Source organism: Gordionus sp. m RMFG-2023, chromosome 5 (assembly GCF_954871325.1).
Source record: "Gordionus sp. m RMFG-2023 chromosome 5, tfGorSpeb1-WG-v2, whole genome shotgun sequence".
Taxonomy (NCBI): domain Eukaryota; kingdom Metazoa; phylum Nematomorpha; class Gordioida; order Chordodea; family Parachordodidae; genus Gordionus; species Gordionus sp. m RMFG-2023.
In genome coordinates, this window is record NC_088779.1 from 25,123,893 (window position 1) to 25,143,138 (window position 19,246).

Consider the following 19,246-nt stretch of genomic DNA (forward strand, 5'->3'; position numbering starts at 1 on the left):
TTTTTGTGGGAGATTTCGAATTGTGGGAGTTTTGTGGGAGTGAGATGTATGTGGGTAAACTAAAAAATTGTGGGAGACTCCCACTGATGGGGGGAGGCATGGCAACCCTGGCTAGATATAAGATTGAAGGTAATATAATTCAACAGTTTAAAAATTTGAGGGCAAATTTCCATAAAATTTGTTAATATCCTTGAGAAAAAAATCGGCACAACTATATGAAGGAGTGGGCCAACATACAATTCACGTTCGCTCACTTTAGGTAGGTCTGTGACCACGTGCTTGATAAGGTAAGAAATTATTAAAAAATGAAAATAGATAAACTACGTTGGGGAATTATTTCAGCTGGTCGAATAAGCAATGATTTTTGTATAGGCTTGAGAAGTGATCCAGATAAAGGACATCAGGTTTGCTTTGATAATACAATAAATATCTATAAATAAAGCTAGTTTCATTTTACCTTGCTTAATTATTTTTCAAATTATATTAGCATTTTTTAATTAAATAATTATAATCATTTAGAACAATTTATAAATGATCATTATTTTATTAATTTGTTAGGATGATTGATTAGTTACCTTTCATATTTAAAGATTATAGCTGTAGCTGCAAGAGATAAAAAGAAAGCCAAAGAATTTGCTGAAAAACATGAAATACAAGAATCTTATGACAATTATGAAGCCTTAGCAAATCATCCTAATATAGGTATTAAATTTAGCAAACTGGTTCCAAAGGTTATAGGATGGACTAGTATCCAGCCCATATAAATGTAGTATTTGGATTTCCAACCTACCAAGAAATATTTTTACCTGTCCCATAAAATATATTTTATGTATTAGCCAGCCCAGCCCTTAATGTTTCATAAATATCACTTTAAGCTAATAAACATTTCCTCCCTATTCATGCCAACCCCCCTCTCCCCCAGAAATGTATACAATATATCACTAAGGAAAATTTTGAAAGAAAAATTAATAACCTTTTAAAATAATGACTAACAAAAGTTATTTTTATAAAAGATTCATATAATCAAAGGTCTACAATAACGGAACTTCAACACCTCCAATGAAATTTATTGGGTAAACCCCTATCGTATAGTGCCTCCCCCCTCAGCAAAATCTTGGATATACATTTATGCATATTATCAAAGGTATTTGACCTAGGCATAAAATATCTTACAATTTGCCCAGTATAAACCTTTTTTTCTCATTGGCTTGTCTATGAAGCATAGATCTCTTCTAGCATCCTTATTGTCAATATTAAAAATAAAATTTATAATTGGTTTCATGTAGATGGTTTGGGGATTTGCCTGAAATAATATAATGACTATCACAAATTCTGAAACCTAAATGTCAAGATATAATGTCTCACTTTTGCTCTAAATAAGATACCAGCATAATTGATTGCAAGCTTATAAAAAATATTGGATTTGTCAAATTTTTAAAATGAATACACTAAATAGTCTGTTTTTTCTCTCTTATTTTTTATTTAAAAAATTTTTATTCTCTAAACCAGAGACCTGCATAGGTACCATTTGCATTGCCAAGCCCAGATATTTTTTGAAATAATTATTTTTTCAGCCTGGCCCAGATTTTTTAAAAATATATTATTTCTTAAATTTTATAGCTAATAATAGGAAATTAAAATATTATAGTTTGAAAAATATAGCCAAGCCCAGGTATCTTATAAAATTTTTTTTAGGTCTGGCCCATTAAAAAAAATTAATATATGGCCTGACCTGCGTACCTGGACTGGGCCTGATTAAGGTAATATTGAAAATATCAGAAAAGACCCTATTAAAATCTAAAAACTTTTATGTCTTTTTTTTAAACATCAAGTCTCAATCTCTAAAGTCCTAACTAGTGTTCTTATATAGTTTGATTTTGGTTGATATGTCAGACTTATGGCCTACTCCCTACTAGGTTTGTTTGACCCAAGAATAGCAATGTTAAAATCATTTTGATTTTGTCGAGTTTTGAAAATAGTTAGATCAAGATTTTAGATAAAATATATAGTCTAGATCTCGAGAGTGGCACAAGACAACTATGAGAATGGAGGAAAAAAAATTAGAGAAAATTCTGATCATTCTTTTATGAATGACAGCGGAATCTAGAGAACTAAAATGTTTTACTTTTTTCATGTTATTGAATTTAAATATAATAAAATAATGCCACAGATCCTATAATCCAAAGGATCTTTTTAATTAGAAAAAATGACTATATCATTACATTTAAAGAATGGGAAATATCCCAGGCTTTGTCACTATTGTGTGAAAATAGTAGTTTCTAGGTACACATATTTCATAGTCTTAAACATAATAGGGTAAAAATAAAGGGAAATAAATAAGAATATTGACATTTTTTTACTCATATTTTGGAGTTTACACCTCTCTACATTTTTCTTATAAATTATAACTACATCTCATAATCTACCTAGCTAACTTTTTAAAATTAGGTAACCACATGTCGAGCAATGACCCTGCATTTCAGAGTTGTTAAACGCTATTTTTAAAAGTAACGCGCTACCGCTATAGCTATTTGTCAAAAAAAGTAGCGCGCTACCGCTTTCGCTATTTGAAAAAAGTAGCGCGCTATTAGCTACTTTTAAGCTACTTTTTATAAAAAAATTTTAGAAACAAATGAAACAAATTTTTTTTAAATTTATTTTTTGCTTATAATGTAAATGTAAAATAAATAATATATAAAAATCAACATTTATAAATATAAAAATATAGTTAGTTTAGATTATAAAAAAATAAGCAATATAAATAAATATTTATTTTAATTTGTTGCATTTTAATAATAATATCATTTCAATATTATCATCCACAAGTCTAGAGCGACGATCAGAAAGTATAAGCTTTGCTTTACTAAATAATCTCACGACACTAGCACTTGAGGGCAAGGAAGCTCTAAAAATATTGAATCAGATCAATTTATAAATATAAATAAGTTTTTACCTTCTGTTATGTGTCCAACTATCTGCCGGTGTACATACATAAGATATATCTGATAACTCTACTATTAGAGCATCTTTCATCACTTTGAAGTTGTCGGCTATTTTATTCATAAGTGTCTGGCGACATAAAACTGTTGTGCCAGGGGATAAAGTTTTAATCATCATAGTAAATGATGGATTATCAACCAAGGACAATGGCTGAACTGTGTCAATAATAAAATCAACAATTACTTTATCAGCCAATTTTTGTGAAATATTGGCATGTTTATTATCAGTTAATTTGGTTTGGATAGTATTTGTCTATTTGAATGAAGATTCTCTTATACCAAAATTTTTTATATGTTTCTCTATTTCCTTATAGCAATTGGCGTGAACAGTCTAATAAAATAAATAATATTATAATGTAAAAATAACAATTTACCTTTAGGTGTTTCTTCAGGTTATAGCTACTCGATTGATTTGATGATATATTTTTTTTACATTTTAAGCACAGGAATTTGAATCCAGATTTTGTTTTAATATTTATTTTAAAAAATTTTTCAAATCTAAGGAATGGGAAATCGTTATTAGAGCTATTAAGTACATTTTCTTCCATTGAATCTTCCATGTCTGAATCACTTTCAAGGATTTGGATATCCATGGGCGATGCCATTTTAGATTATTAACACAGATTGAAAATATAAATTAAAAATTGAAAATATATTTATTTCAAAATTAATTAATAAATTATAAAAATTATAATTAATTATGATATTATATTTAAATTTTCATGTTTATACTTACATTCATTATATTTTTTAAAAGTAGCTAAGTAGCGCGCTAAAAAATTAAATAATTTAAAAAAAAGTAGCGGCTATTAGCTATAGCTACCAAAAAAGATAGCGCGCTACTTTAACAACTCCGCTGCATTTACAGTTAACGCGAATTCGTGGTGAAGTATACAAAATTATAGCTATTCGTGCTAACTATGAATTACGGGTTAAGATTAACTATATTCATAAATTTGTGCTTCAAAAAACAACACTATGAACGGGTTTGCTCTTATCTGGGTTATCTCACAAATTAAGCAAAAAATGAATAATATGCTTTCAGAATTATTACATCTTTCCCATTACACGGATTATGTTTATATTCATTTTGTAAAAGTTGCTAATAACCCGTGATTTAATATTGATTATGTTATTTTATATTTCAAGAGGTATATTATGTGGGCACAATTAATAATGCTCATCATGAAGTTGTGATGATGCTGCTCAATTTGGGTAAAAATGTGTTGTGCGAGAAACCACTAGGAATGAACGTTAAAGAGACACAAGATATGATTGCTGCAGCTCAAAAAAATAAAGTCTTTTTCATGGAGGTAATTTGTACCGCAAATTAGCTTATTCCTCTTAATAACCAAATAATTCATTAGATTTAGGGGGTGGGGGAGGGTGTGTACATCCACTTTTTTGGAGGTCTATCTGATCCCATATTAGATTGAAACCCCCACCCCCCTCAAAATATCTACTCTCCTAAAAAAATTTCGCCCCTTTCGCCGGCGATATTTCCACATTTTGAATTACGCGTTTTTAATTATAATGGCACTCCCTTCATATATTTTAAAATTATCATTACTCTATTACCAACTGAAAAAGGGAATTATTATTTAGAACATGAATATTTTTAAACCCCCTTATTTAATGAATTGTATGCAATGCATTATTTTAGTATATTGCTTGGCATGAATATGAGCTTGTTAATAGAATGTCTAATCCTTTAAAATTTCATTTGAAAAGATACCAGAAATTATCCATAAATAAGTTTTATTTGAAAAATAATGACTGATTGTATATAACGGATAAATTTGGTCATTATTTAGCAATATCATTAATATTTTACAGCAATATATTTTGTCCTATTTCATTTAAAAATTTAATAGAAAACCCCTCAATAAATTTAGCCTACCTCTAGCCTACCCCCTTTAAATGCCTACCCCCTATCCCCCTACAAAAAAAATGGTAGCCAACTGTTTCTACCCACCTCGCTCATGTAGGCTCTATGCTTTATTACCGATCCGATATCATATCATCCCTGATTTTGGATTCTGTAAACAAACTAATCTTTTTAATGCAAATTTATCTATTTACAAGTAAGTAATAAACAAATATATTATGAAATTTGAAATAAATATTTAAATTAATACTTAAAATTGGAATTTAATCATATTTATAATATACATTTACTTAAAAAATTAAGAAGCCATTTTATCGGATCGGAAATTATAACATCGGTCCTCCCGGTCCGATAAAAAATATGCGCATCAATAATTAGATGTTCATATTCGGGTTTTTAAATCGCATTATTATTAAACTTTGAAACCTATGTTTCTTATTTGTTTCCTTTTTTTAAAAAAAAAGTTTTGTTAAGACCCCGATGCTAAATATCGAATCGGGCCAATATTTTCAAAAAAAAAACCTATCCGATTTGACAAGAGGGGCTAAAAAAATCCATTCAGCTCAAACATTACTCATATTTTAATGAGATGATTAAACTAAAAGAAAAAAAACAATGCCCTTAATCATTCATTATAGTTAGTCGTGGTTAGTGTTGTTAAAAAGCCTATTCGGGTCGATTTTTATAAAAGCCCTGATAAGTCATGGTTATATGAATGAAAAATATTTTTTTGTATGACATTGGTTCAAAAAATGGTAAATGTATTGGTTATTCTGATCGGTTTTATGGAATTATCGGAAAATATGGGATCGGATCGATGAAAAATTTGTGGATCGGCATAGCCCTAATTTTATCGGTGAAAATTGGGAACTTGTGCATTTTTTGTCAGTTGATGGGTAAATCATAAATTAAATAAATTAAATAAAACATTAAACTCAAATTTTGAATGCCTTGTATTTATTGAATAAAAATTAATATTATATTTTCTAATTTATTTATTAGTTTTTTTAAAATTTTATTTATAAAAAAAAACAAAGGGAATGTGGGCCAGATTTTTTCCTGTGCAAGTAAAATTAAGAGAAGAATTAAAGAAAAAAACCTTGGGGGATGTCAAATTAGTAACAGTAACTATTGGAAAAGCCGTTGATAAGGATAAAATGCAAAGAATTTTAAAGGTACAGACCCTTTTCTAAAATAAATTATTTTATTTTATTATATTTGATTTTTCTTTGGGGTTCAAAGTTTATGACGATAAATTTTGATAAATTTTTTTTTTGGTTGTCAAAAAAGAGCTTGGAATTGGGAGCTCCCGTTTTTAAATATTATAAATATTCGGTTACTTAAAATATTATTAAGTGGGCTTCTGGTTCGGGAGAATAAACTCAGATATCGTTTAAAATTGAATGTATCGACCGATATCGCTTCATCTCTGATTTTAAACGATATATTTGTAAATTACTTGCACATTCGTTAGAATAGGTTTCCGGGGAACCCGTTACCTCTAAATTTAAAAATGGGTTCCGGTTGCTGAAAATTTAGGATTCCGGTTCGTATAAATTTTAAGAGTTCTCGATTTCCGGTTTCGAACTCTGTTTAATAAAGTATAAGATAGTTTTAACAAACCATTTTTTACTTAAAAAAACAATAAATTTCAAAGCCCGAATTAGGTGGCGGATGTATGTTGGACATGGGTGTATACACTATCGCTATTTCTCAGATGGTGTTTGGCGAAATGCCTAAAAATGTAACTGCCGTTGGATACCTAAATGAATATGGTGCGTTTATAAATCTAAATTTTACAGATTCTTATAAGATAAATTTTTTTCTAAGAAATACAAAAGTATTTCTCTTCTATTGATTTTAATATTAATTTTATCCATTCAATCATGAGTGTAATTTAAGAAATTTATTTTAATAAAGAAAAATTGATCCTGTAAACATATTTTAAGAATTGATCAGCTCTTAAATTATATCGGATCTGATCTTGCTACCAATGCGGCCTTATGAGTACTGAAAGTCAATAGTACGGTTCTATCGGCCTTAGTGGGTGACTGGACCAATTGTGTGCCAACCACATTTTGGGTCCGATCTTTTATTAATATTTAAGTTTGCTTTACTACTCAATTAATATTATTTTTTACCTAATTATCTTGGTTTTATGTCATTTTTCTAGAGGATTTTAGTTTCTATGAATTTTTAATTTCATTTTTATTTTACAATAATTAAGAACGTAAGTTTGTACAAAGTAGTATTTTACTTAGAGTACTAATGAACAAGAATTTATATGATCTATTAATTCTCTTTTTTATATTATTACAACATTCATCTTAAAATAAGTCACATATTCCTTTTATTTTATTGTTATAAATTACATTTTATTTATCCCTTTTTTAACCAAAAACAATTTTCCTTTTATATCTTTTTTAACAATAAATAAATCATCAAATAACCAATTATGTAAAATGAAAATGTTCGTTTAAAATTGATATCAAAAAAATATATCAATTGTCAAAATAAATTGATTTTAAATAATGTTAATATGATAAAATAAAACGTAATATAAAATAATATTGATCACTAATTTAACATTCCATCCTCCAAAGATTCGACTTATGTTTTCCTTGGATATGTTGAGTGGTAACGCCTTTGACGTTCATGATGTAATCTTGCAGATGTTTTGTTATTTATTTGAGTGTGACCGGTCGAGCATTCCTTATAACTGGATTCATTGATTCTTTCATATTGCTCCTTTCTCTTATATAGATAGACCCAGGATATCCGCCATGTTGCCTAACGATTGCGGTCAATGTTAGTGTGTCCTTGTCCTTAATCGCGATAAAGAGATTATGGACGTCATCAGTGATATAAGAAAAGGTGAAGTCATACAAAACAAAACTTACAGGTTCATGGAAAATAAATTGAGCATAGTTGTTGACTGCCTTTACAATGAATCAAAAGTGATCATACCGTTCAACATGAGAAAACTAATGCTGCAGGAGTAGCATAGAGGACATTTGGGGGCTCATTGGCCAAAACTTTTTGCCAGAGACTATATCTGGTGGCCTAGCCTAAACACCGATATAGATATTGACGTTAGAAATTGTGAGTCATGCAATTCTTGGGGCGATAATCCAAAAAAATACAACACGCTTGGACTGCCGTTAATAAACCTTTTGAAAGAATGCATATAGATTTCGCAGGGCCGTTTCTGCAAAAATACTGGTTTGTAATGGTCGATCACACAGCAAGTTCCCCATCATTAAATCGATGAACTCTATAACGGCTGGACAGACTGTCATTGAACTGATGACTATAAGCTTGTTTGGAATACCTAAACAAATGAAAGATAATGGCACCAACTTTACCAGCAAGTTGTTTGAAAAGTTTTGCAAAGACCACGAGATCAAGCACACTCGAACGTCGGCATATTACCAGCAATCCAATGGGCTGGTGGAGAGGATGATCAAAACCTTCAAAAATCACATGAAAAGAAGTCTGGAAAATAAAAAACTCGACGAGAAGATCGCCCTTGAAAGGTTTTTGTTGTACTATCGGAACACCCCTAATGCTGCAACGGTGTTGCACCAAGGAAAAAATTATTCCTGCATATGACGATAACTACCTGGGACTTGCTTAAACCAATAAAAATGAGCGACAACTCATTAGAGAAAATCATATCACCTGCAAGAACAATAGAGATTGGTGACAAGTGTGGTTTAAAACGTTTAAAGTTAACAAATGGAAGAAGGGCATGGTCACTGACAAAGAGGGCAATTTGATATTCAAAATAGGCAGGGGGTATGCTAAAGTCAGGAGACATCTGGATTAGATTAAAATGAGATTCTCGAATGATGTCCCTGAAGCCGCGATTAAGGACAAGGACTAGGCAAAATAGCGGATATCCTACTGGGTCTATCTACATAAGAGAAAGGAGCAATATGAAAGAATCAATGAATCCAGTTATAAGGAATGCTCGACCGGTCAGACTCAAACAAATACCAAAACATTTGGAAGATTACATCATGAACGTCAATGGCGTTACCACTCACAAGGAAAACGTAAGTCGAATTTCTTTGGAGGGTGGAATGTTAAATAAGTGATCAAGATTATTTTATATTAACGTTTTATTTTATCATATTAACATTATTTTAAAATCAATTTATTTTGACAATTGATATATTTTTTTAATAGAATTATTATTAATTCTCTTTTTTATATTATTACAATATTCATATTAAAATAAGTCATATTTTCCTTTTATTTTATTGTTATAAATTACATTTTATTTATCCTTTTTTAACCAAAAACAATTTTCCTTTTATATCTTTTTTAACAATAAATAAATCATCAAATAACCAATTATGTAAAATGAAAATGTTCGTTTAAAATTGATATCAAAAAAATATATCAATTGTCAAAATAAATTGATTTTAAATAATGTTAATATGATAAAATAAAACGTTAATATAAAATAATCTTGATCACTTATTTAAGAGGAAAAAAAAGAATTATCTTTTTCGAGAATTATTCTTTTTCTATTGTAATTGTAAGTAATTTTATTTAAAAAAAGAATTTCAATTTAGAAATAAAACTTAGTATAATCGATAGTGTTGTTAAACGACTCAATTTGAGTTGATTTTATAACGGTAAACTCAATGATTTTGCCAAAAAGTCTCGATATTTTGCTAATGGATATCCAGCCTTTGTGCCATCTATGAGCAATATCTTCAAGCTTGCGTAATAATTTTTTGGATAAAATATTGAGTTAACCGTTTTAAAAAAGGCTCAAATTGAGCCGTTTATCAACAATATGAAATATATTTTTACAAAAAACAAATGAGGCATAATATTAAAAATTGCATGAAAAAAAATATACATATAAATTTTATATTAATAAATAACATTTAAAAGAAATTTTTAAAAAAGTGGTACATATCACCCGAGTGAATACTTAGAAATTTTTTTTCCCATTATTTACAAATTGCAATCCTTTTTGTTAATTTGAGTTTATTAAAAAAAATAATTTATTCTTTTTAAATCATAATATATAGAGTGTTTCAAAAATTCTGTTAAAATGATATTTGTGTCTGTCGAAGAAAGAGAACATTTTCATAAATATATAATTTTCTTTTTTTTACATCCCTAATTTGTATACAATGAACATATCAGAGACGTGCAGATGTACCATTAAAAAACAATTTCGGCTTGGCTTGGCTCGGGCTTTATATTTTCAGGCCCTACCCGGGTTTTATAATATATTATATTTAATTTTTATAGTTAATAATGGCTATTTAAAATATTCGGCCGTTTTAAAAAAAATTTTTTTTTAGACCCGCCTGGTATATTTAAAAAATTGAATCCGGTCCGGGTAAACTGGCCTGATTAAGGGTTAGGTCTTTAAAATATATATATATAAATGCACTTAAATTAACTTCATTGAATGCTGAATTAATATAACATTTTTTAAATATTTTGATTATAAAATAGGTGTTGATGTATTTGATTCTGTCACTATGCAATATTCGGGAGAGAGAATTGCCACTTTCCAAGTTACTTGTATGAATGAAGTTCCCAATGAAGCCATAATTTGCGGAACTAAAGGAACAATCAAAGTTTGATTTAATTTATAAACATGTATTAAAAATTTTAGTAAACTTTCCAAATCCATTTTATAATAAGATGTATAAGTTTTACATTTTTATGGAATAATTTTTTAAATAAATATCAGAGTTGCAGAGGAACAATTTGTACAGCCCGACCCGGATTTTTTTTAAAAAATTTTTCGACCCGGCCCGGATTATTTTTTAAAAATTATTTTTGACCCGGCCCGGCCCTGATTTTTTTAAAATATATTTTATTTATTTTTGATTTTTGTAGCTAATAATGGCTACTTCAAATATTTGGTTTTAGAATATACGGCCCGGCCCAGGTATTTTTTTTAAAAAAAAATTTTCAGGCCCGGTCCGGATATATGGTCTTTGATAAATATTTAATTTATAAAAATATTAATATGTATAGTACATGTCATGTTATATATGAGCTCAGATGAGTTGAGTCAAATGGGGTCGGACCGACAGACTGTAAACTATCGAAAAAGGTAGACAACTTTTATAGGGCAACATTTCCTTTAATATACTTCTTTGTTATAAAATTTAATAGCTTAATCATTTCAAGTGCTTAGATGATTAAGCGAAATCCTAAACTGAAATTATATTTTTGATTAAATAAATATTTACATTTGCATAGAATTTTATCGTCTAATTTTTTTATAATAAGCTGAAATGCACTGACACCTTGAGGATTAGTTCTGCGTCAGTATTGGCCGATACTTTTTTTTACCGCTACAAAATTATTCAACCATTTAAATGTTAGATGGTGCCTGATACCCAGTAGAACGTTAACAGGAACTTAAAAATTTTCTTGTTAATGGTCCTTAATATATACATATAAATATATCCAATACGAATACGAATTTAGATACATAGGCCGTTTTGGTGTAGCAATTCTATGGAAATCTTGGATAAAAAGCACGAATTTCCTTTTCCCAAATCCGTAGCCAAATCTTATTACGATAACGGAGTGGGGTTTCTTTACGAAGCAAACGAAGTTAAGAACTGTATACGTAAAGGTTAAATATATATTATATGATGTGAAAACAAAGCGTGAGACGTCAAAGGGTTTATTGGAAGAAAAACTTGTGGAAAAAAAACTCGACTAAAAAAAGGGCGGACTTAAAATTTAGTCCTTTTTTCTTATAGAAAATTTGTTATAACAGATATATTTATTGACTATAAATTTTATGCATGATTATAAGATATTTGAAACAATGAATGAATCTGTATTAATATATATAATATAACCATTTAAATAGTGTTTAATAAAGAATTTGTATTTTTAAGTTTTTAATTCCGCATATTTTTTTCCGTCAGTTTTTTTTTCCTGGATTCATTTTCTCCTCTTATTTTTTTTTGTTTTAATTATTGAATTTAATTTCTCTAACCTTTTTATTTAAAAGTGACTTTCATGATTATTGGGAGGCGGGAGGGATCTTTGTTTTTAAAATAATATAATAGTAAATTGCCTTACCTTAAAACGATTAATTGATTCCACACTTTTGAACTAAATCTTTATTAAATTTCAAAAATAAAAAAAAATTAATGAAATTCAGTGATTAAATTTGAAAGATAATTTTGTTTTGGATATAATAGATAACAAATTTATGTCTGAATTAATGAGGTATGGTATATGGATGATTTAGAAATTAGGTTAAGTCGACGAAACATGAACCGAAATTCTTAGGATTTGCGATCGAGGAATCTGGGGAAAAAATATCTTAAGATTCAATCTATCCTAATGCAAGATATTAAATCACAAAATATCTCAATATGTGTCGTTCAAATTACATGACCATTTATAACTCTTTGGGATGATGTACCCTTAAGTTCAATTTCTCTTCTCTTTCGTATCTTTTAAAAAATCGTTCCTATCCTCTTTTTTTAATGGTAGTTTTATAATGTTTGAAAAACGAATAAAAATTATTGAAAAAAAAATTAACTTATTTATTCTAAATGCCAATTATATTAACTTTAATGGAGGCCTCTTTTTGCTATATAATAATTCTATATTTTAAATTGCATTTTGAAAATTAAGGGCTAAAAGAATGTCCTATCGTCACTCACGAGGACACTTTGATATTTGCCACTTTGATCGAAAAATGCCGCAAGATAATCGGAGTTAAATATAACCAAGACCAGCAATGAACACATTTAAAATTAAAATGTTGCCCATTTATGTTAAAATGATGTATATTCTATTCTTATTTTATAAATATGTAGATAATCATGACAAAGAAAATCTTATTTTTTAATTTACTAAATTATAACAATTACGGGTTAGTTTTGCCTTTAATATAAAATATAGTAAAAATAAAATAGATGTAAATTCTAAGTCATTCTATCACTTTTTTAAAATTCTCCCTTATGGCTTAGGCACCGTTTATAGTATACTATGATTTCTTACTAATATGCGATAATCAAGTGGAATCATGTTAGACATTTTAAGGTGATCTAGAAGATCATTTAAAGTTGAATAGTTAAAAAATATCACGAATTTCAATAGTTTTCAAAAAATAATTAGAAAATAATTATTAATTAAATATAATACTTAAAACATCTATTAGCTCAAATCTCGAGTCTCTGGAAAAAATATTGAGTCACCGTTTTTAAAAATCGAGTCGTTTAGCAACACTTCTTGCATTTTTAAGCTATAGGATGACATATCTCGAAGGGAATTTTAGTTGGGTTTTTACATAATATGTATTTGTATTCTTTGTTGGGATTTTATTTTTAAAAATTTTACCTAGTTTTATTAATAAGCCCGATTTGGGTCGATTTAAAAAGGGCCCGATAAAGATTTTGGCCAAAATAATAAATATAATCCTCGAGAAAGAAAGGAAGAAAGAATTTTTCTCTAACCCATCAATCATACCTCATCACCCAAATTACCTGACCTTCACTAAATATATTCAATCCTAGCATCAATCCATTACGCGTTTTATCTGCGTATATAGATAGTTTCAATCATTTTACCTAAAAGCAACTTTTCTTGGAATTTCTCGCCTTTTTAAAAATATTGTAATATAAATTACTCATAAATAATCTTTCCATTAAAGAGCCAAATTCTTTCGACTTCCTGTCTCTGAACTTGATTAAAAACTAGCTACTATATTAGTCGATTGGGCAACAAATTTAATCGACGAAAGAGAGTAATTCTATTGACCAACTAAAACAACTAATTTAGTCTACGGAAGTGACTAATAAAGTTCATTTAGTTCTTTAGGTCGCCTATAAAAATTATAAACAAAAAATAATGATATTAATTAGTTGTTCTTTTTCTTATTGAAATGAGCTATAATTTTACATTATTATGTGAATATATTATATGATACATATTTTTTTGAAAATTAGGTAATTAAAAAAAAATGAATTATTTAAATTAAACAATTGGTCAAATACAATTAAATATTTATCAATTTTTGTTTAAAAATAGGTGAACCGAAATAAAGCGCTAAACCTTTATAAATATCTGAACTGTAGCCATAACTGAACCGATATAATTATTTTTTTAGGAGTAAAGAGTACCATAAATGAAGTTAAACCGGTTTTATCCAAAAAAAATTTTTTTTCGTTTACATTCTTTTCCTTGCGGAATTACATATTTTACTATATCCACGTCGTTTTAGTAGCAATCTATTTTATAATTATTAAATTATCAAAATACTTGTTTAATAATATCCATAAGAAGTTTGTATTAATTTTTTCATTATTACTTAAATTGATTTACAATCTTTTAACTGCTTCTTATAATATTAGAGCCATATTTTTGTCTTCTCTTTTTTAGTTTACAAAATATCTAAATGACCAATTTGTAGATTTATGATTAAGTTATATTTATTAAAGTTAAGATAAATAGTTTGATAAAAGGGCCATTTTTCCTATATAAATTTCAAAATGGCCAAATTTTATATATTATTTATAAAATTTTGATATTTGAGTTTATTTTAAAGTATTTGTATTGTTATAACCTTTATTAAAAAAAATTTTCTTTTGTGCTGTCTTGAAATGCAATATATTCAAATTTTTCCCAAATCTATCTTCTATATTATTTCGTAGATGTGAGGAATTGTACATCTTTAAACTAAAAATATCCATATGATGTGGTTTTACAAAATAATAATGAATTCTAATTAGTTTATCAATATAATAATATATATAAATTTATTTTATTTTTCTTTGGAAAATTTAGACAGTTCATGCCAGATTTGACACAGTTCATTCCTTTTCTACTTATATTTTTCTCTTAAATGAATTAGTCAGTAATATAGATAAGTGAAAAATCATACCTAAAGGTGACCATGGAGCTAATTTGGAAGGGGTCATTTTGAAGAACATGAATCCTTAATTATAAAAAATATTACAGCTCTCTAAATATATTTGCCATCAATATCGAAATCTAGTTACAATATTTCTATTGAGCAGTCATTATTCTAAATAAGGGTTAAAATCAGGGAACCGAACAGGACCATTAAACCGGTATTAACCGCTATTTTATCGAATCTGAACCGAACCATAACTGTTAAATGATTTTCTATCCGAACCTAAATGGAACCGTGACTAAAATACTGATTATTAATATATTAAATGGTCATTTATAATAAAAGTTCAAAGGGTTTAGACTCGGGGTCTGGGTTAACATCCCTGCTTTTAAGATACTATTTGTTAAACCACCGTACCTACACAATGCCTAATATATCTATCTGCTACTAATGGTATCGTAATCAAATTCTACCTCGTTATCAAATATTGTATTTAATTTTATTTTAAAAAATTATTGCATCTAAAATATATAATTTTTAATTATTCATATTTTATAATAATGTCAGTTATTGATAAGTAAGGCCTGGCTGATGTAATCTCTACACAGCGGGAAGGCTCTGAAGGTTAAAAGAATTCCAAAACTATTATATAAAATTAAACAAAAATTGAATAGACCCCACAATATTATTTTACGTAAAAGCTACTTTAAGTTCATAGTATTATTTCATTTAATTTTTTAAATATCCAAAAAAAACTTTTATGAGATTAATTATAATTCTATATACCGTTTCGCGGATCTTTTTAAATCGAATTTCAATTTTAACTCGATATTTGAATATTTAATTTAATTAAATTATATTAATTAATTAATTTTATTAAACTCATCAAAATATAACCCCCCCCCCTCCTCTTCTCCCATTTTCAATAGCAATCGGTTATTAGAAAATATATTAATATGCATTTATAAAAAAAATCTATGTATACATTGAAATCTTTATATTAATTTAATTAAAAATGAGTTTTATATCTTTATTTTATTTAGATGTTTTCTTAATTTTTTTTTTAACAAAAATTTGTATGTTGCAGCAATTTATGCGGAGAACAAATTTTCAGATCTGCAAATAAAAATTTATTTTTTAAAAAAAATAAGCGATTAGACTTAAATAGGTTTTTAAACAGGTGTGATTTTGGTCGATTTATAAAAGGTCCGATAAAGATTTTAGCCAAAGTAATACTATGTAGCCTGGAGATTTTCTTTAGATGACATAGAGGTTTATAGCTCTTTTTGCCAAATCTCTAATTACACAATATTATTTTAGCCAAAATCATAATCAAGACATTTATAAAAATTGAGCACACTAGATTAAGATTAGTTGTAGAACTCAAGAAAAGAAAGATGAAAAACAATAGTCCAAAATAAAATAGCCTATTTTAATATTAAAAAGATCTTTTAATTTAAAATATTTATATTTATTTTATAGTAATTTGGCAAATGATATATTTAATTTATTATCTGTAAAAATTTATCAAAAATTTATTATTATATGAAATAAATATATATTTAATTGATTGGATAGGACTACTAAGTATAATAATGAATCAGTATAAAAAATAAATCATCATTTTTAACTTTTTAAATTAAGAGATTTTGTGAAGTGTTTAAATACTTTTTTTAAAAAAATACTTACACTTATAATTATAAATATTATCCTTAATTATTATTCAAATTAAATGATTTAATAACGCAGCCAATTTATCTATTAAATTATATATAGTCGGGAAATACTTTAAATTGTTATGCTAAGATTTTAATTAAAATATATCCCACATTCATTGTGTGCGTATTCAAGCAATACGAGTATCCCAGTAATTTTAGAATATAAATAAATAATAAATCAAAACTTTATGACCAAAGTGAATGAAATATATAGGATAGATATTTTTATACATATTAAAATACATTTTGGAAAAAATCAGATTTTTAAATTTTTAAGGAAACTTCCAAGGTATCTTCCGTAGAGTCTATTTCTTTCCTTCTTTTTCAATTTAGAGGAGAAAAGTTGTAATAAATACCATTCTGCCTTGATCCTAAAATCATTCACAAGGTTGTAGAGGTTTATAAAGTTTTTTTTGTTTCTATAATGGGTAACAGCTTCATCAGAAAAATAAAAAATTATTTAAATTTATCCGGCAATAACTAAAAATTTTTTGATTAATTGATATAGAATTAACTTGTTATCAATCACAGAATAATGCGTATAACATATTAACGTATTAAATGATTTTAATCGAAAGGAATTGCAGTTACTGGAAATTAAATTACTTTTTTTCTCTTTGTAGAAATTTAAATTATTTTGGTGAGAAATAAAAGATGTTTATAAATTTTATAAAATTATGACAGGTTGTTGGAATTAAATTAATAAATAAATTGCATAATTAATACCTAAATTCGTAGAAAAATGGTGATGCAAAATTATCAATTAAAATGACCACTGTTCTTGTAATTAATTTTAAATATGACTTTATGTTAAATATAATTACTTAAAAATTTTAAGATTAAATGTTGAGAGATTTTATTATAAGAGTTTATTTTTGATTGATTCTTTATAGGATATGATAAACATTTTTAAAAAAATCGAACGCGTTCAACGTTCATTGACAAAAATCGAACGCGTTCACGTTCACGTTCAAATTCAAAAAAAGGAACGCGTTCAAGTTCATGAACGCGTTCATGCGTTCAAAATTTTATGATAAATTTTTTTAAAAATTTAATTTAATATAAATAAATGCCTTATATTTTTCAACACAATATATTAGCCATGATAAAAAATAATAGTTTTATTTTGATAATATAATTATAAATACAATATAATAGAGCGATAAAAAAATAAATTTATAAAAAAATTTTCTTATTAATTTTTAATAATAATTGCTTTTCAAAATTTTCATCTGATAGGCATGAACGCTTAGCAGTTAATACAGCGTTAGCTATACTAAAAACTATTGAATTACCTTTTGATTTTAAAACAGTGAAATATTTTTGATATTTGGGCCATGGTAATTCTAATTCATCTAATATTGAATTTTGATTTTCAGAATCTGATGATAAAATATTTATATCCATGCAATTAATAAACTTTAATCTTATCTTCTCTAGCAGTAGCACGTTATGGTACGTTAATTGCAATATGAAAGAGGAAAAAGTAAAAACAGCTGATTAAAAAATATAAGACTTTTTTGTTAAAAAATTGGATTAAATATTAATTTTTCAAATAAATAAAAATATAAGAATTTTTTGTTAAAAAATGCGGATTAATATTAATTTTTCAAATAAATAAAAATAAAAAGTGTTTTTAAAATTGAACGAACGTAAAATTGAACGCGTTCATTCAAAAAAACGAACTTCGTTCACGAACGCGTTCATTTTGAACGCGTTTGTTTACAACACTAGATATGACAAATATTTTTTTATGATACAAACTATTATAAAAATTAATTTATTAAATATATTCAAATGATAAAGGAATAAGATATTAATAATTATATTTTCATTAATCTATCAATAGATAATTTAAATCCTTTATTTAATAATATTCAAAATAATTTATATAAAATTTTAAATTTTAATAATATTCAATCCGCAAGTTAGCGTTATTGTTTTGAAATAAGATACCGCTACATAGAATGAAATAATTTAGAGTTATATATCAGATTTTACTCACCAAAGCATTAAAGATTCATTTTATTGACCCATTAATACTTAAACAATATTAAATTGTCCTAAAAAAATCTTCATAATCCCAAAATAAATTTTCATAAATTACCACCGTTTCTCCTCTATTCAAGGTATAGAATAGTTTTGATGCCAGCAACTAGTGGTGATAAATGGTTCAATTTTTGCAGGTTTTGAACCGACTCCAAAATAATTTGGATGAAGATTTTAGAAAACTATAATCTTAGCCTCAATCTAGGTTTAAACTTAAGGGTACCATAACCTTAAAAATACTCTTGCCTCATGGCTTAGCGATATTTCTTTCTTTCTTTCTTTCTTTTTTTTCAATTAAGAGAAGAAATAAAAAATAGAAATAATCAAAATTGATCTAGCATCAAAACAGTAAAATATATAATTATCCAACTTACCTTTAAAAAAAATATTTAAGATTATTACATATTTATTTTTTATTTAAACAAGTTGTATAATTGTATATCTCGATTTATTTGGAATTGAAAATAAAACAACCCATAAATTTCATATTAAAACGTAAATTTTTTTAAAAATACCTCCCCGTATTTAAAAAAATGTCGTTTGACTCATGAGGGTAATTTAAAAAAATCTAAACAAAATTTTAACCTTAATCCTGATTAGGTCAAATTGAATTTAAATTCTATATTCTCACCTACTCTGGGAGTCCAGCGGGCCCGGATCTAAGCACTACTCGTATCACTAAAAAAATAAATAGAAATTAAAATAGTTGCGAGTTATA

The 19,246-nt window shown here is 26.9% G+C and overlaps 1 protein-coding gene across 1 annotated transcript; it reads left to right on the top strand.

Annotated features, from left to right (window-relative positions):
* Window positions 1–293: 293 nt before the first annotated feature.
* LOC135929796 (trans-1,2-dihydrobenzene-1,2-diol dehydrogenase-like) lies at window positions 294–12,704 on the top strand. The gene is made up of 8 exons (XM_065466517.1): window positions 294–404; window positions 591–702; window positions 4,149–4,312; window positions 5,925–6,062; window positions 6,545–6,662; window positions 10,375–10,499; window positions 11,365–11,515; window positions 12,538–12,704. The coding sequence occupies exons 1-8, from the start codon at window positions 306–308 to the stop codon at window positions 12,645–12,647; spliced, it is 1,017 nt and encodes a 338-aa protein (XP_065322589.1). The 5' UTR covers window positions 294–305; the 3' UTR covers window positions 12,648–12,704.
* The last annotated feature ends 6,542 nt before the right edge of the window (window positions 12,705–19,246 follow it).